Source organism: Pelodiscus sinensis, chromosome 2 (genome assembly GCF_049634645.1).
Source record: "Pelodiscus sinensis isolate JC-2024 chromosome 2, ASM4963464v1, whole genome shotgun sequence".
Classification (NCBI taxonomy): Eukaryota; Metazoa; Chordata; order Testudines; family Trionychidae; genus Pelodiscus; species Pelodiscus sinensis.
This window is the reverse complement of record NC_134712.1, coordinates 209,302,614-209,330,339: the sequence shown is the minus strand read 5'-3', so window position 1 is coordinate 209,330,339 and position 27,726 is coordinate 209,302,614. Positions and strand designations below refer to the sequence as shown.

The 27,726-nt window shown below is 42.1% G+C and overlaps 1 protein-coding gene across 6 annotated transcripts in view; it reads right to left on the bottom strand.

The window, feature by feature from the left end:
• ICA1 (islet cell autoantigen 1) overlaps positions 1–27,726 on the bottom strand; it is a 124,829-nt gene that overhangs the window by 67,017 nt on the left and 30,086 nt on the right. For all 6 annotated transcript variants that reach the window (XM_075922319.1, XM_075922317.1, XM_006114513.4 and 3 more), the window contains 2 exons: positions 25,442–25,565; positions 23,724–23,922 (listed from right to left, as the gene is read on the bottom strand). In XM_075922319.1, coding sequence (XP_075778434.1) covers positions 23,724–23,922; positions 25,442–25,565 — 323 coding nt within the window. The remainder of the gene's footprint in view (positions 1–23,723; positions 23,923–25,441; positions 25,566–27,726) is intronic.

The window sequence follows — 27,726 nt, the reverse complement described above, 5'->3', positions numbered from 1 at the left end:
TTATTGCAGAAGTCCCAATAAGGTGGATTTCAGAATGACACTTTTACCCATGATGCCCAAAAGCCAGAGAGACAAGTCCACTCTCTATGTAGTTGCACTAGAAAGTTATTTAGATGTCACAATGAAAAGCTTATTTTCAAAAAGGAAAGAGGTACCTAGTGAGTCCACAAGAGTATACCAGTTGCTAGTGCCAGCATTTAAAATCAGACCAGATCCATCAGCTTTAAGGTATCAGTACACCTGCTAAAACATTTCTGGGTGTTCAGCAAGTGAGATTTCTCATTGGCGTCAAATTAAGAATTTTTCTATTTGCAAAAACCAACACTTTCCTCCTTGTCAATTTAATTCCTCAGCAAATTAAATACTTGACCAAGATATCTACCCATCTTGAGTATCAATACTATATCATTCTGCAATAGCTCCATTAGAAACAGACCTAATTGTTGCTTATGCTTTCAGTTTTTAAAATTGTTATAATTCTTACACTAATGATTTGTAAGACACAGATACTAGAACTCTACGCACATACACACAGGCTCTGATCCTGCACTCATGCAGAGCCCTACAGAACTCTAGGGGCTTCTCCATGGGTGCAGTACAATCATGTAGGTCCTTTGCCAGATAGGGGCTACAAATACTTCTTTAGAGATTCTAGCATTTTTACTGAATAGACTTTTTAATATTTGGAAAGGAAAGTGTTTCATAATGATCCTTAAAGTTTTCCAATATCTTAAACATGAAATTGACCTACTATTCTGAGCTAAACCAAATTTACCTGTAAATCTCTTTGACAGAAGTATAAAAACCACAGAAGTGGCAAAAATCCCTATAAAAAAGCAATAGCTTACAACCTTGCTTTTGTCACAGTTGTATTCTAGGGGCAAGCTGAGTGTGCACTCTTATATTCAGTGATTAAATACTGTTAACAGCGCATTCTAACTCTTGGTTTCAGTTTCCCATATCTTTCAGATTCTGAATACACTATAGTGAAAGACCTAGGTTCCCCTGGATCTCTGGTCTGGCTCAAATGAACTTTACAAATTGTACAGCAGTCCTCTTCTTACTCAGTGTTTTGCACTTGTAGTATGCTTTCTACTATGCAAATAAGTTAGTTACATACAAATATGTGCAATACAGTCTTCCTTAAGTACACTCTTTATGGGCTTAGATAAAATGTTGTGCAGAATGTACTGAATGTGAACCGCAAACAAATTTCCTAAGAGCACATGTCTGTCAAATCTAAATGAAATGTCACAGGAAGAGTTAAAAGCAAATACTGTGAATGACGGTCTTCTCCATACTAAATTTCAGTTTTCTACTTTGTGCTGATTCAAAAAGTGGCACAGATTTTATTTAATAAATAGAAAAATATTCATTCAATCATTCTCTCCAAACATAAAAAGATAAGCCATTTTCTGAAGCTAATAAAAATCATCCTCATATACATACAAAGACTGCAAAATTTGAGCTTCAAAAGGTGATAGTTTCAGAGAGGTATATGCAACTGAGGGTAGGGATTTAGATCGGAAACTATTATGCAACCTCAAATCTAGAGGTCACTGCTACTCCTAGTATGATGCATACTCACACATGTCTATTAATGAGGTACATAGGAAAAGAAATGCTCTCTAGGCTAATAAAATTTGTATTTCTAGACAGATACAATAAATCTCCCAATCCAGAACTAGACAATAGAAACCTTCAGCCACTTATTTCGTATAATCTAGAAAAAAAACCACTATATCATAATTACAAGGCCAATTCACTATTTGTAATATAGTCAACATGACAATTTATAAAGAAACTGAAACTAACATGGGTTATTATTCTTTAACCTTTGGAAACAATACCAAAAATCTATGCCATTATTCAGAATGATCTCACACTGTAAAACCATCATATGATGTTTGGTGAAGCAAAAGGTAACTCAACACATCATCCACAAGCATACACTCAGAATTGGAACAGCAGAAGACAGGAAAGATATTTGGTAGACTCATACAGATATTTATTTTCTCTGTCTCCCTCCCCACTGCTCCCCCTCCCCCTCTGTGTCTCCCTCCGTGTGTGGGGGAGAGGGGGAGGGAGTATCTAGACTACAGGGTTTTTTCGAAAAAAGTGGCCATTTTTTTCGAAAAAGCTTCCCCTGCATCTAGACTGCTGCCGTGTTCTTTCGAAAGTAAATCAAAAGAACACGGCAGTTTTTTCAACCGCAGAAAACTTCGTTTTACAAGGAATAATGCCTTTTTTCAAAAGTGCACTTTCGAAAAAAGGTGCTATGTAATGCAAATTGTGCTTTTTCGAAAGAGAGCATCCAGACTGCCTGGGTGCTCTCTTTCAAAAAAGCGGCTCGCTTTTTCAAAAGTACTGGTTGCAGTCTAGACGCTCTTTTTCAAAATTTGGCTCAAATTATCCAGAGTCTTCTTGGCATCTTTCTGTTCCAGGACTGATGCCAATCCTTGTGCTCTTTACATGTCAGCCACCAACTCCTCACTCACTCCTCCCTACCACTCAACACATCTTTCCCAATCACTCACATAGATGACTATGCCTACTTCTGACAAGATATCTGAAGAATCTGTCTCTTTTACACTGTGGCAACCCTTGGATAACTTGTTGCCATACCTACAACTGAATGTGGGTATTATATTTTTGATCCAAGTGGCTGCTCAAAGTTTGGAATCGTGTGAACTTTCCAGTTGGGAATAGAAATTAACGGAAGTTAGGTATTTATTTAATGCTGTTGGGTTTATTTACAAAGAATATACAACATTGTACCTCTCTGAATGCAGAAGGGATCAGCTTCTTCAAGATAGGCCCAATTAAAAAACAACAACAACAGAACGCCTCTTGTCATTACCTACAGCCTCCAACTTAAACCCCTCCAGCACATTATTAACAATCTATAGCCTATCCTGGAAAATGACCCCTCACTCTCACAGGCCTACTAGGGGGACAGGCCAGTCCTCACCTACAAACAAACAACCTACTAACCCCAAACAAATTCTTTCTAGCTACCATGCAGCACATCTCCCTCAGACCCACCCAGGGACCTACCCCTGCAATAAACTCCAGTGCCAACTCTGTCCACACATCTACACAAGCTACCACTGAACCTAATCACATAAGCCACCACATCAGAGGCTCATACAATTGCACATCCACCAATGTGATCTATGCCATCAAGTGCCAGCAATGCCCCTCTGCCATGTATATTGGCCAAACTGGAAAGTCTCTGCAACAAAGGATTAATGGACACAAATCAGATAGTTGAAATGGTAACACACAGAAACCCATTGGGGAACATTTTAACTTGCCCAGGCACTTACTAATGGATCTAAAAGTGACTATATTACATAGCACTTTCAAAAACCAGCTGGAGAGAGAAGCTGCAAAACTTGGTTTCATTTACAAGTTTGACACTTGGAAACCAAGGTCTGAACAAAGACCTGACCTGAATGGGCCGCTACATTCCACACCCTAATGACATAAAAAGTTAAGCACCGGGTACTTAGAGCCCACTCTCTTAGCCTCATTTAGCACAAATACACTCTAACTGACAATATATTTTTCCCCTTCTCTTTCCTTCCCCATCCCCTCTCTTTCTCTGCTATTTATTTGCATTCTGGACCCCTTAACTCCATGCATCTGAAGAAGTAAGTTGTGCCCATGAAAGCTCATTTTTGTTAGACTCTAAGGTGCTGCAGAACTATTTGTTGTTTTTCAAGTTTTTTCAGTTACAAACTAACACGGCTACTCCTCTGAGACTTTCAAACAGAAGGAAACACTCTTCAGTTTGCATCACTGATCTGAAAATATCTCACCAGCTTTCTTCCAGCATCAGTCACCATGGCTTCACAGCTGCCTCCCTTCCCTACCAAAAATAGTTAGCAAAAGCTCCCAAGTGGGTTCACACACTCCTTTTGACTTAGGCTGGGGTCAGAGCAGCTGACAGACTTGTTGGGTTCCTGGGCAAGATGGAGGAGGGCTTGGATGTAAGGGTTGGGGTTGGGGTTGGAGCTAGGACTAGCTGCCCCCAGCCAGCCCTTCCAGTGCTGACCTGAATGTGGTACTCAGGACTCTGGTGGTGATTTAAAGGTTGTGGGGCTCCAGCTACTGCTGCTGCAGTTACAGAAGCAATGGTGGTGGGGAACCCCAGGCCCTTTTAAATCACTGCACCCCAGGACAGCTACCCTCCTGTCGGTGGGCCTGGTTAGGGCTTATGTTTTCAGTTATGCTAACTGAAAGATGAGTTCACACCTACTAACCTCCATGGGGATTTTATTCAACCCATCAGAAGGTTGCACCCAGCACGTATCAGTATATTGTACACACACAGCCTCTTAAACATTTTTGTTCTAATTCTTTTAGAAACTAAAGCACTCAGATGTTCAAAGATATTTAACAATTATTATTGCATGTTGAGTTTTTCTTAACCATGTCACATACCATGTTTTAAGGGAAAATATGTGTATCAATCCACTGAAAACTTTGCATTAAATCAGTTTTTTCCATTGAAAGGTTAAAATATAATGCAGTATAATTGTTCTTGTGTTCTTTGATAACCAACCAACCCATAGAATAAACAGCATTTTCCTCATTTTCCTCATGCAGTTTTAATTTAAAGGCTTCTTTCAGGAATTTATTCACTTTTCTACAGAATGGATTAATATACAAACTACAAACAAGCAAACAGTCATTAAATAACTACCTAGAGGAAGACAAGTCAACCAATACATTTTGTGTCTTCCTTGCCAGAATATCTGATCTTTCCGCTTTAAGAACACTAGATATACACCTCAGAAAATTCTTCTGTTAAAAACAAGTTTCAGTATTAGTCAAGTTCAGCGTACGAGCTATTGTAGCATGCAAAAAATGTTGACACAATAGCAGAGAACTTCAGTTACAGTCATAGGAAGCAAAACACTGAACCAGTCAACCTACTTTTCTAAGCAAGGTGAAACCATTAACTTGCAAAGAAGAAGAAAATACTCAACTAGCATTTAAATGTTGTGGTCCAGATTTTATATTAAGAGTTCAAGATCGGAGCACAAAAAGGACCACAAATCAGCAGGTCTACAACTATGCAGAGATTACCACAACTGCGTGCTTGGATGGATACACATCAAAATCCCGAATGTGGGCAGTTTTGTACTCAAAACATGTTGATCTTTTTATTTAAAAATCTGGCCTGAATGACTCAAAATACTTCATAGAATTATCATGGATTTGAAAAACTGAGAGTTTTCATTATGTCAAATTTCATAAAAATAGTGGCAATATATTCTGCTCTTTTTATTTAGTGATTTTCCAAAATCTGTATGTTTTTGCAAAAGACAAATTTAAAATTGAATAGGTATGTCTAGATGATAAAATATTATGCAGTGACTCTGATAAGTGCTTTAATATGTGGGGGCCTCTTGATGATCCTGTTGTATAAATTCTGCTGTAAGTGTAAGCAGTTGGACCATGCAAAATCAAGGTCTTGAATTTAAAAAAAAAATGTCAACTTTCAAAATGCAACTTTACATTTGAATTTTAGGAAAAATAATTTTAAATACCTCCACACACAAATTAAATTTGCACAAGCTCTGGGGTGATTCTTAAGCTGTGTAAAGAGGCGGGAATGGTATGAAAGTGCTCTGGAACCCCTGGTTCCCACTGAAGGAGGGAAATCTCTTAAGGCACAATATCATAAATATGTTTTCAAAGGATCCCCTGAAAACCTGAGAGCAGAAGACATGCCAGGACTGAGGGCAGGAAGGATGTCGCAATTGAGGTTACAACACATAATGCTGCAGAGATTTTTCAGGAACAAACTGTATTTACATGAATGCACATATTCTGTGTAAGTATTCAATAGTTGCTCAAAGTGACCACTTTGGCTGGTGTTAACTTACAAATCACTGAACACAGGGGTAGTGAAATGTTATTAACATTGATATCTTTATAATTTAATAATAATGGAGATTGCCTATCTCCTAGAACTGGAAGGGACCTTGAGGTCATTGAGTGCAGTCCCCTGCCTTCACAGCAGGACCAAGTACCATCCCTGACAAATTTTTGCCCCAAATCCCTAAATGGCCTCCGCAAGGATTGAACTCACAACCCTCGGTTTAGCAGGCCAATGCTCAAACCACTGAGCTATCCTTCCCTATCCCTCCTTTGATGTGTGAAAGGGAAGCACAACTGAATTTAACCTGTCCCAAACAAAGCGGTCACCCTTAGCTAAAAGGACTTCATTAAGCCAGAGGCTCAAATGCCAGACTCCCTGTGAAAGTTAAGAGGGGTGGGATAGGTGTCCTAGTCAGCAGGTGTGGACTCTCCCTAAAGTTGCCCAAGTCTGGTTTAATCTATTCCTTCCCACTGTTCAAAGATAGAGCTAAATAGGCTTAATTAGGAGTTTTGTTATTTTAATGAGAGCTGAAATCACTACTGAGCAATGTTCCCTCTAATTTTGTCCAGCCATGTGGGGAATAAATTTTGTTATGTGCACCAAGGCATGTACAGATGTACACCCCCAGCAGAAACACGAGCTGCCAGATGTGGGTGCTGTGGGCACCTCTTCTCATCAGCTGGGAGCAGTTGAATCTCTCCTAGATGGCCACCCAAGTGCTCAGTTTACAGAGAACACTGCTTGTGGTGGGGCTGTGTTTCTGCCTACCAGCCTCTTGAGGGCTAAAAGAATCACTAAGAGACTGATTTGCAGAAGTCACAGCAGAGAGGCAGGTGACAGTTAAAGTTGCAAGCAGCTGGTGGTGCAGCACCGTGACTGGCAGGGCAGCCAGCCAGAGAAAGTGCTCAGACTGTGGAGTAAGCAAGGTATCTTCTGTGGGTGAAAGGTGTATCGACACAGGTGCACCTCTGAACCCTGGGCCCTCACTGAACAAGGACAACCACTGTGAGTGGCGTATGGAGAAGGACAGAGAGGGGCACAGAAAAGGAACTTTTATTTGCAGAACTCAAGAACATAAGGCAAAAGATTCAGGAGATATTCAAATGCCACCCATCTGGTTAGCGCATGCACATATCTAGGGTATTGTTTCTACTGGTGGTGCTCATTCGCATATTCATTCCGCACATGAATGGAAAAGATTAGAGGGAACCCTGATCCCTACATATTCATTCTGGCCCCTGGATGCTCCTGGCTCCCCGAGCTGCCTGCTTACCGCCTCCTGACGGCTTGTCACTTTCACCAGCTGACCTCTCCTCGCTTTTGCTGCCACCTGACTTTCTGCTATAACCTCTACTGGTCACTCTAATGGATTTTTTAACTTTCAGCAGGCTGGGCAGAAACACTGCCCCACCCACAAGTGATAACAGCTCTAATTAAAATAACAAAAGTCTCCGAATTAAGCCTATTTATCTCTATCTATGATCAGTGGGGAGGAGGAGGAGGTTAAATCAGACCACCGGCCCCTAGGGAGAGTCCACACCCCCTGGTTCAGACCTCTGTCCCCAACCCTTTTCCCTCCACCAGGTCTGGCATTCCAAGTCCCTTCCACTGAGGGGGACTCTTTCATTTGCAACAGGATAAGCACAATTCTGCTCCCTTTTATGCATATATTAAAAACAACAGCATTGATAATATTTCACTGCCCCTGCATTCAGAACTACAGTGATCTTTAAACCCAACACCAGACAATGTTGATCACTTCTGGGCAACACAGCTCCTGTCTGCTAGATACCTACATAGAGTAGTAGATGTGTTCATGCAAATACAGTTTGCTCCTGAAGTCTCTCCTCTTCCCAGCTAGCTGTCTGGGGAGAACTCATTCATACCCTGCTTACACAAAGGTCACCACAATGATGAAACTGTGATTGAGTATTGCATCACATGAGGTGAGAAATCTCCTAGGGTCCTGAGGCTTCCTAGCAGAAAGCCACATTCGTTACATTATTTTTTTATGCACAAGAGAGTGTGGACACAAGTAAGCTTTAAAAAGAAGCACCCTACAATTCAGCTGTCGACTGAAACCTTTTTAGAACAAAATGAGAGAGGTTATTCATTAATAATCATAATTCACATATAATGTTATGTCTCCTACATGTCAGCCTCACCACTGTACCTTGCCTTAACTCAGCTCCATGATAAACATCTGAAATGTATAAATTAACCTTGACCAAAGTTGACATTTAATAGAAAAACTGATGGGTTAGTGTTTCCTGGTTATTGTTTAATGAACCAATAATTATATTTCAATTTCCTTCAAAATAACTTAATTATAAAACAGGTTTCAGGATATGTACAATTTCAGGAAGGTTCCTTATACATCTTGTTTCAGTGCTGTTCAAACTCTTTTCTCATCCACCACAGAAGAAAAACCTATAAGAAACAACTGTAACTTGAGAAGATACATCAGAGCCAAGAAACACACACACACACACACACACACACACACACACACACACACACACAACCCCCCCCCCCCCAGATTTAAAGGTGGAGAACGGCCTGTTCACTCACACTGTTATTTGTCCTTCAGTACAGTATATATTAGATTACGCCATATATCTGACAGTGTGTTTTACCCACAAAAGCTTATGCCCTAATAAATCTGTTAGACTTTAAAGCAGTGTTTCTCAAAGTGGACGGAGGGCCTTCTTTGGGTAAAGCCGCTAATAGGCCTCCGTCATTTTGTTTACCGAAAGGGTCTGTAGCCATGAAGCCTTGTGGCTCTCATAGGCTCCAGTCTGCCATTTCCAGTCAACGGGAACTACAGGAAGCTGGGTGGCCCAGGCTACTGCTTCTCACAGCTCCTCTTGGCTGGAAATGGCAAACTGAGCCAATGGGAGCCATAAGGCTCCATGGCTACAGACCCATTTTGTAAACAAAGCAGCACAGGCCTGTTAGCAGCTTTCCCAAAGCGGACCTGTGGCCCACTCTGCAGCAGCGCAGGCTCCAGTGGAACCGTCAAACAGACGGCAGCCCAGGCTGCTGCAGGCCAGGAGGAGAGAGTGGGGGGTTGGGGAGGCTCCTGGCTGGGGCCCATCCTGGGGCATGAAGTTAAAGGCACTGAGGGGAGAAGTGGCATGGCTAGAAAAGGAACCCAGGAATCCTGCTTCCCAGAATCCTTTCCTTTCTCTGACTGCCCCACCAAGCACCAGCTCCCACAGTGCTCACAGAGCTGAGACTGGAACCCTCAAATCTAACCAACAGACCCACTGCCCACCTACAGGAAAGGAAAGAAGCCAGAAGTTCTAACGCCAAGTTCCCTGCTCTAATCCAGTGCTCCTGCCCTCCTCCGGAGCCAGGAACCCTCCAGCCCTCCCACTGCAACCCGATGCTCTTCCCCTCCCCCCGAGCCGGGTACATAACCTAGCGGGGCAGAGGGTAACACGGTGACTCCATCGGAGGAGCCATCCCCCCATCAGACCTGTCCTGGGTCTCACTGGAGCTGTTGCAACTGCGGCCACACACTTTTCCTGCTAGGTGCTAGGGTGCGTGCACAAAGCAGCTGTTCACAGTACAGGTGCACGACTCTAAACGTTCAATTTGACAGGCACATGCTCTTCCCCCTCACTGATCTCCTTTGCAGGGCAAAATCTTGGACATTTTTAGCCATCTAAAAACCCAGCTGGACAGAGATTTAATAAGTGAAAAGGAAGACATATCCGGGAAACACCGGACGTATGGTAACCCTACCTGTAACCTGATCCCTGCCACCCAGGGCTGAAGACCATGGGCTCTAAGCCTGGATGGTAGGGGCTTGGGTTTTGTCCCCAGCCCATAACAAGTCTGAGCCAGCCCTTGTGACCCCATTACAATAGGCTCTGACCCACTTTGGGGTCACAAACCAGTTTGAGAATCACTGCATTGTATGTAAATGCTTTGCTGTACAGTCAAAGTGAAGCAGATGGACCACATTATGGATGTGCCCAGTCACCGTAAGGATGGATACAAGAAAATTCTGGCCAGTGATTACCACAGAAAATCTGGGTTTTCTTATGTAAACAACACTCTCCCAGCAGCTACGCCTCCCTTCTTGTTTACTCTTCTCTCCTGCAGACATTTCACAACTCAGACACATCTGTGATTCATTTTTCAAAATCCATTATATTTCTGAAAGATATTTTGACTGTATTACTAACCTCAGATTATTAAAACTGAAGGCGTTTTCATATTTAATTTACTACCACAAAGCCTCTTCTTTGTTTACTTTTTGTGGTGCACTTAGGCCCCTACAGGTTGAGCCACACAGTTGTCCCGGTCAGCCCACTTAGATTAACTTGCAGGATCCAAACCTTAGTGTGAACAATGGAAATAGAGTCCACATTTCCCCCCTTTTCCTTTAGGATGCAAATACAGCAAGGTATATATTTTCAAAAACTGTATTTCATTGCATTTTAAAATCTCATATTAACATTTCTAAGATTACAAGATTACACAAGAAGAAAACCCCAGCAAAACCTAAATTTGGCATCTAAATTATTTGACATTGCCTCTAAGGTAAAGCAAAACATAATCAAAACAAAAAAGTAAATTACATTGGACTCTATATATTCTGCTGATTTAAGGTCATTACTAATGTGTTTTGGATTCAATTGCTTTATCATGATGCAGCAGAAACAGTTCTTCATAGGTAGCTGAAGTTATTTAATGGATGTGCATCATTAGAATATTTTGTCTGCTTGCCCTTATGTGTTCTCAGATTTATATTACTGTTCAGATAAACAGCTAACCGTAATCTACGCTTTCATGTCTCCGCTAGTAATTCAAGATAATTCAAAAACATTTTGTATCTGTAGTACAGTTTCTAAGCCTTTTATTTAATTTTATAGCCATTTCCTCAATCTCATTCCAGACTTTAAACTTTTTAAAAATTATTGAACAGATGAGGAGGAATCTCTCAAGGGCATGCTTCAATCTGTGGAAACTACTATATTCTGCAAGCAACACATCTTAAAATGATGTAATCTGTTCCAAGAAGCTTGCTTCTATTTTTAAATAGCACCCTTTTATAATGTTTCCAAAGGACATCTCTACCATACACTGTTATTTTGCTTTTAGCCTGCTAACAGTAATCATGTAGTCCTTCGTGCCATTTAATATACGTTAAATAGCTGCAGGTAGTTATTGAGTTTATCATGCTTTTGGGGATGATTTTACAAATACATACTGCAAAAGTCCTGCAACAGTCATTTTAATTTCTACAGAGAGAAAAAGTCATATCCTCAAGATGAGTAGTAGATCTAATATTCAGTCTTGATTGGGTCTGTACATTTAATGTCACTGGATTGGACTTCGAAGGAAGACTTGGAAAAATCTCAATAGACACTGACCAGAGAAGCATATATTTGGCCCACAATGTGTCTAATAAATTAAGACACGCTGATGTGGATAGTGAATATTACTAGTCCTCTGTAATATAGCTCCAGCTATTGTACCAATAACTAATGTAAATCTTATTGTAGTCCAAGTTTGCAAACAGCCTTCTTTGATTTCAAAGAGCTTTTCGACCTGAGAACGATGGTAACAGGTGAATAATCTCCATAGTCTGTCACATGCAGTCAAACAATAATAAAAATAGCACTGTTTGACATTATACCACTGTGAGATCTACCATGACCACATCCTGCTCTATTTCAGTGTTCCCAGATAGCAGCCATATTCTTTCAATCTTTGGCTGGCCTCACAGTTGTGAACTCCCATATTTTTGTCATCTCCACCTTATACTACTCTAACAGCTTGCCTACATAATGCTGGCAAAGTGCCCGTGAGGGGTGTGATCTGAAAGCGCTCTAACCTGTTTCATGCTAATTTTCCAGTGTAGACCCACTGATACACTCTAAAAGGTAATTAGTCTCCAACAGGACAATGTTAAAGAAAACTAGGCACCTACTAGAGGACACCCACAGGGTCTACATGGGGCAGTTAGTGTGCATGACAAATCATACCCTTCTGGCGTGTTTTTGAAACACTGCAGATAAGCCTCTAGTTCCTCTACACAGGATTAAGTTACAGCTGGCTAAGTACAACAGACTGTGCATTTTAGTTTGTTCTCTGTGATGGGATCTCTGAGATACAACCTGAAACTGTGTGATCACTGTGCCTCCTTCCCTCTGCAACCTGGGCAGTCTCTCACAAGGCTTTGCCAGTGATAAGCAGCAAACTCTTCCAGGCACTGTTATCACTCAGCCACCGGTATGCAGAGTCACATCCAGCCAAGTTGCATGAATACTCTCCAAGGCACTCATGAACTATAACCAGGGGAACACCAGCAAATCTCCCAAGTCTCAGACCACTGAAGGCCTTCTCTTTAATAATAATTATGTATTAATTAAGTCAAGCTTATTACTTAGTTCATCACTTTGACAAAAGGAAAATGGGCACACACCAACCTTTGTAATTTGAGCAGAGTTCTCAAGCATTTTAGACAAATTCCTTGGTAAGGATAACATTAAAATAAGCTTGTGAACTACAGAAACATAGATTTTCAGTGGTTATAAGTTGTAAGCATAAAGGTCAGAGATAATTCCCATAAGAAAATAAAAAGAAAATACAAATTCTAAATCCTAAACTCTCTGGCTAAGTAAGAGTTGAATCCAATAGCTTTTCTCAACTCCACTGAATGTTGCACTTAGGTTAAATTTCCTTCTCAACTTGTAACTAATCTCTTCATTCAATTCTGTTTTCCTAGCATTCTCGTTGCCTTCAGCATAAGGGAGGAGGAGGGGGGAGAACCTGGTCTCATGATACCACTGCCCCTTATTTCATACTTTTAATCCATGTCCTTGAGTAAGCCCCACCCTGTGTTGCTTGTGTAACTAAGTCAAAGAGTTGAGCCATTATGATTATGTGCAACTCACTGAATAATAAATCTCATTTACCATTCTCCTGAAGCCCAATGGTCATTTAACGGCCACTTGGGTGCTGGTTACCTTCTTTGTTCTCACTGGGAGTTGTTCATTGCTGGTTCTCCAAATTGACAATATATTTCAAAAGTAATCATATAGCAAAGTCACATAATTCATGTAACTAACACAGCGAAAACTCATATGGTATCTTGTACGCTTTATATGAAATATCATAGCCTTATATGAATAATGAATATGGCAGTGAAAAGGTGCTACTTTGCAATGCAGTGTGTGTCACAATCATGTCTTGGGGAGATGGATTACCTGCATCTAAGGGAGACTCTCCTCCCCTCTTTCTCCCATCTTATAGTAAATGACTACACTAAAGTGTTATGCTCAGAGCCGGCCCAAGCTACAGGCTGACCGGGTTACTGCCTGGGGTGCCCCATTATAGGGGGTATCGCGCAGGGCTGCCGGACCGGGCGGGGCCACGCATGCACCGGTGCCCCGGGGGTGGGGCCACACATGAATCGCATTCCCGGGGGCAGTGCCGCACTCCCGGGGCCTGGGCCACAAGAATGGCTCGGGCCGGCCCTGGCTATGCTACAGGGATGTATCTACAAACATTGCAGGGCTACGTCTAGACTACATCCCTTTTTCGTAAAAGGGATGTAAATTAGACGTATCGCCATTGCTAATAAAGCGGGGATTTAAATCTCCCCCGCTTCATTAGCATAAAAATGGCTGCCGCTTTTTTTTTTCTAGGTTGCAGCTTTTACCAGTGCGGGTCACCAGTTAATATCATGGTTAATGTCCATACACACAGCACAGTTAGTAATGATGGCAGCTAAAAGTGTATTGCCCATTCAAGAGGCCAATGCAGGCACAGTTTTCTTTAACAGATTCAGCACACTTTGCTGCATAGAAAGTCAAAACACCTCCCAATTGAAAATAATTTGCAAATGTAATTAACATTAGTGCTCCCTTTTCTGGATCTCTCAAAGCTGCAAATAAAATAAGAGAAACATCTATCGCTATAGCACCTCAGCGAGTATCATTCTCAATTGAATTATTTTTATCATGCTGGACAAAATACTAGGAAAATTCATTATAAAAGCACAATTGTGCATTGGCAGAGACAGTTTATTTGATCTAATAGATATCGTCTATCTTTATTTTCCATGATTCCCTATATCTTTTTTTATGATCCTTCAGCCAGTTTTCAAAACTCCTGAGAGTGCTTGCTCTCCTAGCCAATTTGAATTCATTTTTCCAATAAGACTTCACAAGACACTGTACCCAGCCAATACTTTATTATAACCTAGATTTATTACATTTAATGCAAATCCTTTAGCTACTAATTTAACATTTTGATTAAAAATATTGCTCTTCCAAGATATGTTATTTATAAACATGTATTATTTAGTAGTCCTCATTCTGATATCCTCAAAATGCTTACAGATTTTCTTCTCATTTTACCAGGGAACAAAATTAGGTTTACAAGACAGCAATTGCTAAGACTGCTCTTATTTCAAAGATTGGTATCATATTTGGTTTTCTTCCAATCCTGGGCCTTTTGTACTTCCTCAGTTCCACATGACTTTCCAAAAGTGACAAACAGCTGTTTAATACAGTCACTAACAAATTCCCTAGCACCTTCACGTGTACACTATTCATACCCTCCTTTTCTTTCAATCTTCTGCTTTATTTATATCTTCATTACTTCCTATTTATGCACATCTCATTTTTTTCTTCTTAAATATATGTACAATAAAACTTTAGGAAATCAGCCATTTTAGAGTAATACGTAAAATTTTACCTCATTCCTCATTTGCTAATGGACCTGCTTTCTTTCCAGTGATTCTTGCTCATTCCTGTAATATTTATGAACAATCTTCTTCATCCCTTTGGATTTTGTTAATTTATTTATTTATCTATTTATTTTTGCACTGCATTTTGTTTCCTTGCTAATCTTATCAGAATCTATAAAACACTCATTGGGGGAGTCCATAGCAGTCTTTATAATTGATGCAACTAGGAAAATCTGTCAGAGGAACTGATACAAAGTAACAAATTTAACAACAATTTTTAAGTATATCATAACTGCACACAGAGTACTAGCTTGATTAAAGTGTCTGAACAACTGATTCGGCTCCTTCCCCTTGCGGGGTAGATACAGATGATTTTGGCATGCCTCTTCTTTAGTGAAATCAACATCCCTTCTTTAATCCTTTTCAACACCAAGCCAGCTAAGTGCAAGCTTCAATAGAACTGCTAGAACAGGTAAACTTAGGCTAGGTCCACACTAGATTTCTGCGGTCATAACTAGATTTTATTAGTCAGGGGTGTGAAGAGGTGTGATCCATGACCAATATAGCAACCCTAGGCACTGCAGGAAGAATGCAATAATCCAAGCAGGATTTTCTATCACCCATTTAATCCCGTGTGGAATTTCTGGAGCAGAGAAGAGGGTCATTGAGCCATTTTCTTGACAGTGGTTTCCGCCACAAACATGCAAACCCACTTAATTTAGGGCAAAAGCCTCCGAGACTCCTGCCACCCAGCTCTCTGAATAAGTGAAGCAACGGAGTCCATGCTGAGCTAGCTTTCTCGATGAGATCATGGACATAGATGACTAAGCACTTCTTTTCCCAGGTAATAAAGTGGCACCATACTAATGGTAACAATAGAGGCTCAAGTTTCAGAAGGGTAGATTGTTTGAGCAAAAACAATGAGGAGTTCTGTGGCACCTTACAGACTATGAAATTTATCTGGGCACAAGCTTTCATGGGAGCAGGAGCCCACTTCGTTAGATGCATGGCCCAGACTGAGGTGGGTTGCAAATTGTTGGAATCCTGGTGGAATTCTTCAAGGTCCTCCTTCTCTGGGTCTAGATAATGGGGCATCCAGGATTTTCATGTTTATGGATTTTGGGTAGCAAACAGAATGCCCCCAGTGAAGGTTCTAGGGGTATATCTATGTTGATTTGTTCCTCTGCTTTTTAGACTCCTCCACATAAGAGACCCTGTGGTTTGGTTAATGTGGGCTCCTCCACAACTTTGAAATACTGAGAAACTGGTTTCCTGTCACAAGGAAGTGAGTCCCAGGCTCAGTGGCCCCTTCCCTTATGTTGGGAGGGTGGGGCTCCTACCCACTTCCCACAAGGACAAGAAAAGATAACCGAGGAGTTGGGGAAAAGAAGATGCTCTTCCCTCACTCAGAGAGCATTAAGAGTTGTGTGGAGGGGGGAACAGTTTGAGAGGGAGCAATAAGAGATCTGATGTTTGGAAAAGTGAGAAAGAGGACTGGAAGGAAGAAAGAATATAAATTAGTGTTCATTGAGGGACACGGGATAACGAAAGCAGAGCGAATAGATTAAGGTACCTTTAGAAAGACTAAAACAATGAAATGAGAACCAACAGATGGAATATGACAAACCATATATATTTTTAAAATGGAAAACCCAAATGCAGACAGCCATTTCTATGAATGTTTCTTGCTTATCAGTTTGTGTCTCTGACCAATGGAAATTAATGACTGAGTTTTTGGGGAAGTGGCTTTAAAGGTGTGTGTAGCTTCCAGTTTTAAATACAATTCACAACTTGTTCCTGGCCAGTTATTCTATGGCAGAAGTCCACATAAGCATCAGCATGGTTTTGTTATTTTAGCATAAATTCTTTCATCTACAACTTCCTAAAATTATCTAAAATGCATTACACTGTACAAGCTATTCAAAATATCTCTAGGGATATTTTTAGGTGAATAAAGTATCTTTCTCCTTTGTCAGTTTTGAATCTGGCATTCATGGTTTAATGTCTGACATACCCCAGGGTCTCCTTACACATAACAATGAGGATCCACATCATATATAAGAGCATGCTGGAAATCTTACAGACTTAAGGGCTATGATATGTAGGAAGGGTGTGTCTCCTCCTATTTTCTGGTTCCTACCTGAGGATATTCTGATCCATTCATAGACCTGAGACCAGTTTCCACGAGGCCCCAAAACCAAGCCTTTATGCATTCTCACCTTCAAAGCTGGGTTTCCGGTTGGGCAGAGCTATCTAGCTAGGCTCTTGTTAGGACACCCATTACCACAGCACCTGCGCACCACACACTGCAGACTAAGCCCCTGTGCCACTTCTCACATCTTACATTTCTTTTCCCATGCTTATTTAATTAGGACTGAAGTCGCAAGGAAAAGTGTCTGACTGAAGCTGAAGAGGAAAGATGAGATAATGGGGAGGAATATGGGCCAAACCATTGCAAAGCGTACATCTATAACTGATGGAGTCTTAGTAGTACCCACACCGTAGGGTTGTGGGGGGATGGGGAGGACTAGAATATACCCTGGTCCCCTCAGCCACCACACAGCAGCTGGCTGAAGCTCTGGCAGCTGCCACGTGGCAGGTGGCTGCTGGTATTTTAAAAACAGCTGCTCCATTGCGCCAGCGGCAGGACCAGCATGGTGGGGGGTGGGGAGGGAGAGAAAGCACAGGGCTGGCAGGGGGAGAGGCACCCTGGCTGGCGCAGCCACAGCCCGGCGCTCCCCAATGGCCAGGGGGAGAGCCAGGGTTGCCTACCGCCCGCAACAGGAGGGTTGGCAAGAGCAGCGAGCATCAGGCGCAGCCCCCTAGTTAACTACTAAAAGTTAATAAAAGATTACTGTTAAAATAAATATTGTCGTTTTTCAGAGTCTGAATAGCACATTTTTTAAAAAAAATTAAAATAACCCTCTAAGGATTTGATCTCAATCTCACTACTTGCATTACTGAATATGCAGCACACAAATGATACGCTTTATTTTTCCTCCAAGTTGGCACTTCATATTTAAAGATTTTGTTCTTCCAAAGTCCATACGGTCTTTTACTGAATACAAAATCACCACATGAATTCTCAGTTGTAATTATACAAATCCCTTCTAAAAAAATCCAGTAGAACACTGCCACATTATGGCTCAATTTAGATTTGCAAGCAAGAGGAGAATAAAAACAACTCTGCACCTTCTACTGTTGAGAACTACAGTAGCTGAACTGTTCTGAGCACCATCATAACTTATTTGATAAAATCCATCTACAAAAATCGTTAGGCATAAAGCAGTCCACATTTTCTCCAATATTAGAGAACACAACAATATAGTTCTCTGATACAAAATTAACAACCTTTGAATACATGAGCAGTCTGATGCAGCAATTGTTCAGTGTGGAGAGGAACTATAGAGATTGGCCGTATCATTATCCAATAAGTTTATTTTGCTAGCTATACTATGTAGAGCTTTTTGTACTTGGCATTCCAATGTGGTCTGAAAAGTTGAATGTCATATAATAGCTGGGGATGGGAGGAATGAGGAGAAATTAGAGATTTCCTCCTAGTAAATTCTTTCACCTTTTCCTCTGCAGCAAAGCTACAGAACTTTGATATACAGTTAAATCAAACTGGTTACAGAATTATACATGTTTCAAAATACTTGGTTCCCAGGAGTGGTGCTGTAAACAGGATGAAAAACTCCTAAAACAGGGGTGGACAACCCACAGCTCTTTGCTCTAAGAAATGCGGCTCTTGCTAGTTCAGAGCTGAGCACCCAGACTATTCACGGCCACTCTGCGTACACACCCCAGCACTTGAAGAGAGAAGCGTATGGTGGTGGCGGTGACTCTGGTGAGACCCAGGCATTGGGTTACAGTGGAGGTGGGCGCTGGGCAGTAGTGTAGTGAGGAGAGAGCGAGGGGCAGTTGCCCCTAGGTACCATGCTAGGAGGGTGCCAATTTAGTCCCCCCTCGGTTCCCCCTGTCATCCCTCAGCTTGCCTGTTCCTCCTCCACCTGCCGCCGCCAGCTGGAACCTCCTCCCCGCCTCCAGCCTCACCCTCCTCCACCTCCGCCAGTGGGTTAGTGCATGCGGGAGCCTGGCCCCAAACTGGAGGGGGCAGAGGAAGACGCAATACAAGCTCCGCCCCTCCTTCCCCCCTCCCCCCCCCGCTTGCAGAGGTGGTCTCAGCCATTCGCCAGGTTTGGGACCCTGTCACATGCTGGCAGGGGTTCGGGGGTGCAAATTTTGCCCCCGGGAGCATAACACCCTCGCTATGCCTCTGGGGCTGCAGGTGCCTGGCTCTGGGGGAGAGTGATTGGGTTAGAGCGGAGGGGTTGGGAGTGCCTGGCTTGAGGGGAGGGGGATTGGGTTAGAGTGGCGGACTGGGGGGGGCTTGGCTCTGGGAAAGGGGTGGGTGCATTGAGTTACAGCAGGGGTGGTGCCTGGCTCTGTGGGAGGGAGAGGGCATTGGGTTAGAGCAGAGGGGCTGGGGGTGCCTGGCTCTGGTGGAGGGATGGGGCAGGTGGGGGAACTGAAGCACCTTAAACTCAAAGGCTGTGTCTACATTGGCATCCCTTTCCGGAAAAGGGATGCTAATGAGACACATCGCAATTGCAAATCTGCGGAGGATTTAAATGTCCCCCGCAACATTTGCATTTACATGGCTGCCACTTTTTTCCAGCTTGGGGATAAGCCGGAGAAAAGCGCCAGTCTAGATGTGATTCTCCGGAAAATAAACACTTTTCTGGAGGATCTTTTATTTCTACTTTCAAAAAAAGAATCAGCATGTACCTGGTTTACACTGTGTTTCTTTAAAGAAAATTCAAAGGCTATTGTTTGCTAGGCTGAAGCAATTATTCTGAGAGATGAGTCTCTCCCTATTGTTTTTGAATCTCTCATATTTGCAGTTTAGGACAGACCTGAATTTTTAGAACTATAAAAAAGCCATAATCTTTATAAGTAAAAAAAATAAGGAAACCATAACAGAGATCAACAAGTTGGAGTGAAACAGGCACTTCACATTGTGCTAATTTACTTCTCAGTTCAGTTTAATTTAAAAAAAAAAAAAACTCACAGGACATAATAGGGCAGTAGTGTTAAACTTAAAATACATGGTGGTGGTGCTTATTTTTAGTGTGAGAATATTACTATATTTTCAAAGGTTTTTTTTCCATGTTTGCTCATTGTCAAGTTCTCTGAAGATCTATGGACTAGCCGTAAATTTAAGTGACTAGAGACTTTTTTATTGTTATTTTTATCACTACATTTTGTGATTAGATAGATAGATAGATAGATAGATAGATAGATAGATAGATAGATAGATAGATAGATAGATAGATAGAGCCGCTCCCCGAATTAAGAACAAGTTACAGACCAACTCTTGGTCTGTAACTCGAAGTGTTCGTAACTCGGATCCCATAGAGTTATATGGTGACCGCGCTGTTCGTAAGCGCAGAGCGCCGTTTGTAACTCGGCTCCGCATTTACGACCAAAGTGGTCGTAAGTGCAGATGGTCGTAAGTGGAGTGGTTGTAACTCGGGGAGCGGCTGTAGATAGATAATGTGGCTCTTTGCACTCTATCCACAGCTATTTTTGCTCTTAGTCTCTAACTGGTTGGTCACCCCTGTCCTAAAAGCTCTAAGAAAAGCTACTTGGGGAGTGTCTAGACTACAGGTTTTTTTCAGAAGAAAAAAAAAGGGGGGGGGGCCTTTTTTCGAAAAAACTTCCCCTGTGTCTAGACTGCTGCCGTGTTCTTTCGAAAGTAAATCAAAAGAACGCAGCAGTTTTTCCACAGCGGAAAAAACATGTTTTACAAGGAAGAACGCCTTTTTTCGAAAGTGCTCTTCCGAAAAAGGGCACTATGTAATGCAAACTGTGCTTTTTTGAAAGAGAGCATCCAGACTGCCAGGGTGCTCTCTTTTGAAAAAGCGGCTTGCTCTTTTGAAAGTAGTGGTTGTAGTCTAGATGCTCTTTTTTGAAACAGGCTTTTTCGAAAGAGGCTTGCAGTCTAGACGTAGCTTTGAAGACAAGCAACTTTTAAAAGTCCTCTTTGCCAAGTCTGAAGCACAGCTTCCTGAGAAGACTTAAATTTCATGGACAAGATTTTAACTAGCTTGCCTTACAAAACCCTCATTATCTTAACGACTCTCTCTTTTATATTGTATTACTTCCACATCACATGTTTCACAAGAAAGGCATAAATCAGGTTTGAATGTCCATTACCAATACTACTTTTCAGCTCTTTATCCAAACACTGCTTTTATAGTGTATTTCTATTAACTCATACACGATATCTAAGCAACTGGCTAAGGCTGGGACCAGACCAATTATTTTGCCTGCAACAATATGCCATTATAAATATTTCCCACCAGCCATAATGAAATACAAGTAAGGTGCCCTGAGATTTGCAGGCATACCCTGTACTGATGCATTAAAAAAAAGAGTATTGTCATGATTTGGAAATTTTATCCTTCCCCTCCCCATTCCTATTGTGAGAGCTTGCATTCGCAAATGTTCATATGAACCAAACATGCCAATTCCTTGCTATCAGTGATTGATTCATGTTTTAACTCTTTCCTCCCAAACCAAATACAATATATGGTGTGGTATGAGCCTATGAAAACATTTACTTCATCTTAATGAAGACGGTTAGTTTAATACTTCAAGGAGAGCAAGTTCTCCTTTACACAACTTTCTACAGGGCACATATGTACCACAGTAACTTCTAGATTTCAAGCCAATGACCTACAGTATTATGCTATTTCTGTTGACATTATAAATGCCTGTATTCAGAGAGTAGTTCTTTGCCTGCAACAATGGTCAGCACAACCATGTTGCACAATGAACATTTGAGAAAATTACCAGAATCAGTGATGGACACCGGCAGGCAGGATGTTATGTTATTCCGTCATTCAACTCTTAAAATAGTACACATAATTTTTCATACTGAAAAAACCTGAGTAACCTAGTATGGGAATGGTTTTGAAGCAACAGTGTAACATTAGTGGCTTCTGCTCTAATCTTTCAGAGCCTCCTAAAAGTGGGGACTGGGAATTGTAACAGGATTGGGAGGATGAATCCTTCGTGAGCTCCTAAAGGGGCGGTGCCCACAGTTGACTGTCTTGTTTCAGAGCAATTCGCATGCAGATAAACCTGAGCAGCCCAGTTCTCATTTCAAAGGTTGGCAGCCAGCTTCCCCAGGAACTGGAGATTGACCGTCTGAGTACCTCTAAGAATTGCCCGAAATGTGTATCTGATGCTATTTAAATGCAGAGGGGGATGTTACTGCAAACAGGAACTGGCCAGGCATAAGGGAAGACCTGCCTCTCTGCGAGATCAGCTCTATTCACTGCTGAGAGAGCCCAAGCTAGTCTGGAAGAGAGCAGCACCCAATGGGAGAGTTGGGGAAGGCTGATTCTGGGCACAGCCAAGAGACTCTCTCCCTTTCCTATGTTTCAAATTCCCTGATCTGCTAGGAAAGGCAGGGTCCACGAGTCAGTCTCCACCCCAGACACTGCCCCAGCCAGTCCACACCTCAGCTAGCAGAGCTGGCCCACAACATTTTGGCACCTGAGGCGGGAAGCTCAAATAACGCCCCTTTACCCCCCTCGCTTGGGCCAAAACTTCAAAAGTTCTCAATTCTCTGGGTCCTAGTGGCATTCCCCCTGCCACAGTCTGGCACCTGAGGCATCTGCCTCAGTTTGCCTCATGATAAGGCCAGCCCTGTCAGCCAGGCTCTTCAGCTCAGCACAAGGAGCAGGCAAAGCAACTGCCCCTGTTCTTGCTGTTCTTGGGTAGCTACAGGGTACATATCTAAAGTCCCTGCAGCCTACCTAGGTGATTTAAAAGGGCCTGGAGTTCCTGGGCCTTCTTCAGTTGCCCAGGCTCCTGAACAATTGGCCCCTTTGCCTCTCTTCCCTCTGCAGGCATGGTTGCAGGGGGCTCACCTCAGGTGGCTTCCCATAAGCAGCTCCCCATACCTGCTCTTGCTCGCAGAGGCATGGCCAGGCTGTTGTGTAGCCATGCTGCCCCTGACTGCAGGGGCTGCTCCTGCAGCTCTGGGAGGCACACAATCAAAGCTTCAGGAGGGGGAATGGAGGCAGCATGCAAAGTCATCTGGCTGCACCTCCATCAGCAACAGCAAGGAGGGGAGCCATGTGCAGGGAGCCACATTTTAACTATGGACACTTGTGTTTGTGTAGAGACATGTTGCTGACCCCGAGCCTGCAATCCAGGATTCTGCCACCCACTCACTCCAAGCCAGATTCATAAGAGCAAGCATATGACTAGTCCTACATTCCGTAAGGAGAACAGCCACTTGTCCCATAGCTATGACTGTAAAGGCCTCCTATGAATGAATTGACCCAAAGGAAATCAGTAGGGTCTACACGTAAAACTTATATTGGCATAGCTATATTGGTCAGCATTGTGAAAGAGGGGGAAAAAAAGCCATCCCTGACTGACATAGCTTTGCCATAAAAATAACTCATCTACATGCGGCTATGCCAACAGAAGAGTGCTTTTGTTGGCCTGGCTAACATCATTCAGAAGGGTGGTGTTCCTACACAGACAGAAGAACTATCTGGACAAAATGTGGTCTAAGGTTTCCCAAATCAAGTGCTAAAAAAATGAGATGCCTAAAGAAATCACTAGTTACTTTTGAAAATCTTGGCCTTTACAGTGCAACTCGGCAACAGGTATTAGGGCATTTTTGTTACTCTATACAGAATTTTCACACTTTCTAGTAGCATCATCAATCTATTCCACCCAGGTTGAGTTCATATATATCTCCTTTTGCTAATCATTTTGAGGTGTTGCCCTCAGTTAAGCATTTAAAAATATATATTGTATAAAATACCCCAATAAAAATATTCTAATTAGAACCAGGTATTTAGGAATTACGATATCTTGCCACTTTCTTTCCCCCTCAGCTTCTCAAAACTATGAAAGATATAATATTCCGTATCAAATTAAATGAGTGTTCTGCCACATGAAAAAGATCAGTTATGACTGATTCCATCCTCAGTGCTGTTAAATGTCTTCCTCACAGAAGTTAAAATCATGCTTAAGTACCATTTATCATACCTCCCATCCAGCAAACCACAGGAAACATCATACCTTCCTAAACTTCTCCATCTGCTTGTAAAGATCTGGATCCAGCTCTTGAGAGACATCTTTCATCCACAGTAGTGCTCCTCTGTATTCAGTCCGATACTGTTCCATTCGGTTAACCGTCAGCCACGTATCCGAAATGGCCCTATATCTGAAAGTCTCCACTTCTTGGTATAGTCTGCACAAAGGAGTACGTAACGCCAACCTTTAAAAAAAACAGTGTGTGTGTATATATTAAATTGATCCACAAAAAAGAATAACTGTTATCTTTAATAGCAGACAAACAGAGACAACCTGGAGACATTTCTAAAAAGTGTGGACTGGACATGTCAGTCTAAAAGAAATTCACTGAAATGACTACCACAACATGTGAGATGATCCAAAGACACATTTAAGTTCATAAGTGAAGAGGATTTCTTTACGTTCACGTTGTATACGCTTTCGTCATAAGCATCATGATTTTCACAATTATGTTTAGCTTCTAAAAGCAGTGACAAAGAAACCTCTCTCAGTATATTTTTGATTAACTGCAAAATGTATCCGTGTATGTATGTCAATTTAAATATTTGCACAAGTGAAATTATCAAATGGAAGTTACATTTAATAGTCACAAAGACTGTGGAAAAGCACTTGTCACTAGCTACATATCACAGATATATGAGGACTGTATTGTTAAACTGCATATTAGGTTAATGGGAGGGGTCAGAATATCATCTTGTTATGAGCAGGTAATTAATCTGAGTTTTCAAAGGAATTAGAATAATTTATTATTTATTTTTATGAAATGTTAAGGCATTTTCTACCACACTCTTTAGACCCAGAATTATGGAGAGACAGTTAGGTACATCAGCTCTCCCACCCATTCCCACATTCTCCTCTTAACAGACTCTCAAAAAGTCCTGCCCAGTAGGAACTTGCCCTTTCTACTGCCAGCTGTTGCCTTCCCCCTCCAGCAGCAGTCTCACTGAGACACACTTAACAGCCTATTAGTGGTGTAAAGCAGATTTTAAAGATAATTTAAGTAGCTCCTTGGGGATTTCCCTGGCATAGGGGAATGTCTAGTTATAATAGGGCTGGCATAGCCAAGGAGCTGCTACCTCTGGCTGATCTTCCATTACTGAGATGGCCAGAGGCTGCTGACACAATCAAGTACAGTAACGAGTTGTTAGGAAGAGGGTGGATCACCAAGATGGAGGGGAGAACTGGCAGATTGGGCAAAGGAAGGACATATTTAGCTAAAAAAATCAAAATGTTATTCTGGCTCTAAATATTTATAAACATAAACAAGTTTTCTTATTATACAGTATTACTTATGGGTCTCTGGGGGTTTGGTGGTGGGTTAGTGTACATTACCAGCATTCTAAAAGGACCTAGTTTGACACATGCAAGGAGAGGGATTTTAAAAAACATCCAGGTTACTTAGGGGCACTGTCAGTGTCAGTGAGATTTGTGCTCCTAAGAGACTTACACACTTTTGAAGATCCCACCTACAGCTATTACTAGTTGTGCTCAGGGCCAGATTCCAACCTAGAATGAAAATATCAAGCTCCCAGTGTTCAGCATGTGATGCCTCATTCTGAGGCAGGCAGCCACACTGTTCAGCTCAAAATGGAATAAGGCAAGCCAGTCATTGAAGATGGTGAAAAAAGTCAGAGCACAGAATTTGGTCCACCAGGAATGAAGACATGGAGTAATGCTTCCATTACAGGATGAAGAGGACATACCTTTGCTGAGAAGAAAAGCAGAGAGCCTTTCCTGTGGCCTGCATCATTTTTCCTGCCCTGGTTTTATCCTGAGAACCTTGTGATCGAAGAAATTTCCCCAATTCATTTTCTTCCTGAGACAAAACTAATGAAAAGGGAACGAGCAGTCATATATGTGCAATCTAACAGGTTTTAACTGTTTAAAAATGTCAACAGCACAAATAGACTAACAAGTCACTTCTGATCCAAGTAGCACAGAAAAAAATAAAGCTTTTTCTAATTAACCTTTGTGCAGTGCCTGCCTTTATGAAACAAAAGAGCCGATTCACTTGAACACATCTGTCAGTGAGTTTGGTGTAGTGTAATAAGAACTGCAAAATGATCTCTGGGCTGAAAGAAAACAGGAGAATGTGCTAGTTTTTGTTTGAATAAAGATACACCTTTGTGAGATCATATGAAGGAACCTACTGTGTCATGACAATATTATTTCCCTTGATAGTTTTTTTTAAGCTCTTGAAGCCAGATCCTCAGTTGATCTGAAATAGCATAGCTTGTTTAAAGCCAATGTTGATTTACATCAGCTGGTCCCTTAAAATCTCTTTCCCCTTCCTATTATTGCATTATTTAGTTGGGGATTTAATTTTTCAGGCTAAATGTGTGATTTTCTTTTTAAGTCAATTGAATGGTCTGCTCACTGTGTGGTGTTTCAAAAGCTGCATAGTTTGAAAGTCTCTCCTGTTTTATTTTCTGGGGCTTTGGAAGAGGGAGTGTCACATGGCAGAAAGCTAGATACTTCTGGAGGGGAAGTAAGTAAACTGCATTTAGTAGTGGCCTTAAACCAGATCTCTGTGATGCTGGAAGGTCACAGCCACTCTCACCTCATGGACCTCTTCCAGATCAGCTGTCCCCTGCAGCAAGCACTTTTTCCTGCTCCCCCAGATTAGAACTCTCCCTGTCTGCCAGCCTCTTGGCCATCCACATGTCAGGTTATGCAGACTTGATGTAAAACAAATGACACGTGAAGGGAGAGGGACAGAGCCATTACTGTAATTGAAATGTTAAACAAGTTACATTTCTAAATGTGAGCAAGGGCCACTTGTTAGCCAAATTCACTGTACACCCACGCTGCATTCTAATCAAGTGTGTTCCTCCCTATATAATCTTCACACAAAAGACTTCACTTCAGTCATGATTACTACCATGGAACACTAATTCGATATATTTAATTGTTGTGTAACCTTACTTTCCCTCTAAATCTTGAGACCTTTTCTTGAGGGGTAGGCAGAGGTGGGGAGGAGGGGGAAATACCTACAACACTCTACAGATTAGATCCAGCCACCCCAACCAGTGAGGATCTTTCCTTGACTAGTCATCCATCAGCTCATTTTCTGCTCCACAGCATAACCTACCCTTTTCCACATGTGGTTTTCTAATCTGCCACTCGTCATGGCTGTCCACATGTCAGGGCCAGTTTGACTATCAATTCAGTGTCATGGCTGTGTTGTGTTAAGACTTCCATTAACCTTGATGCACATTAAAATCACATCCATCCACAGAACTCTGCCCCAAGTCTGCTCCTGCACCCTCCTCCTGCTCAGACCCCCCCCGCTCCTGCACCCGTTCCCACCCAAACCCTGATCCCGACTTCACTCCTGCATCCCTCCCCCCCATACTGCCCATCCCCAGACCACTCTTGCACTCCCCTCTGCTCCTGCACCCAACCTTCCACCCAAACCCCCCACCCCTACTCCGCTCCTGCACCCTACTTCCCACCCAACCTGCTCCTGCATCTACCACCCTCCCAGACTCAACAACTCCCAACCCACTCCAGCACCCTCCCTTTTCAAGTCTGCTTCCCGGCAGCCTCCCCAAACAGAACCCCAGAGCCTGGGGGGCCCCCACAAAATCTACTAGCCTGGCTCCTCCTAGGCTCTGGTGTGCAAGGGGAATGTAGAGAGTATCTTTCTGCTTCTCAGTTGGAAGCCACATCAGTAAAGTAGTTTTTATTTTCGTTTCTCACTTTTATTCAGAGATTTTTCTATGGGTCAGAGGTCCCTTACCCCAAAAAGGTTACCCACCTCTGAGTTAGGAAAGTATTCAAAAGTCAAGCCCTATCTCTCCTGCATGTACTCCCATCTATATTAGCCTAGTATCCACATCTACAATCTCAGGAGATTTGAAGAAACTTTGGCCAAATTTAAAAACTGGCTTTATTATGGAAAGTTAGCTTCAAATATAACCAGGATGAAGCCAGTAGCCTGTATCCCACGATCATCTTCACTTTCACGCATTAGTTACTTCCATAT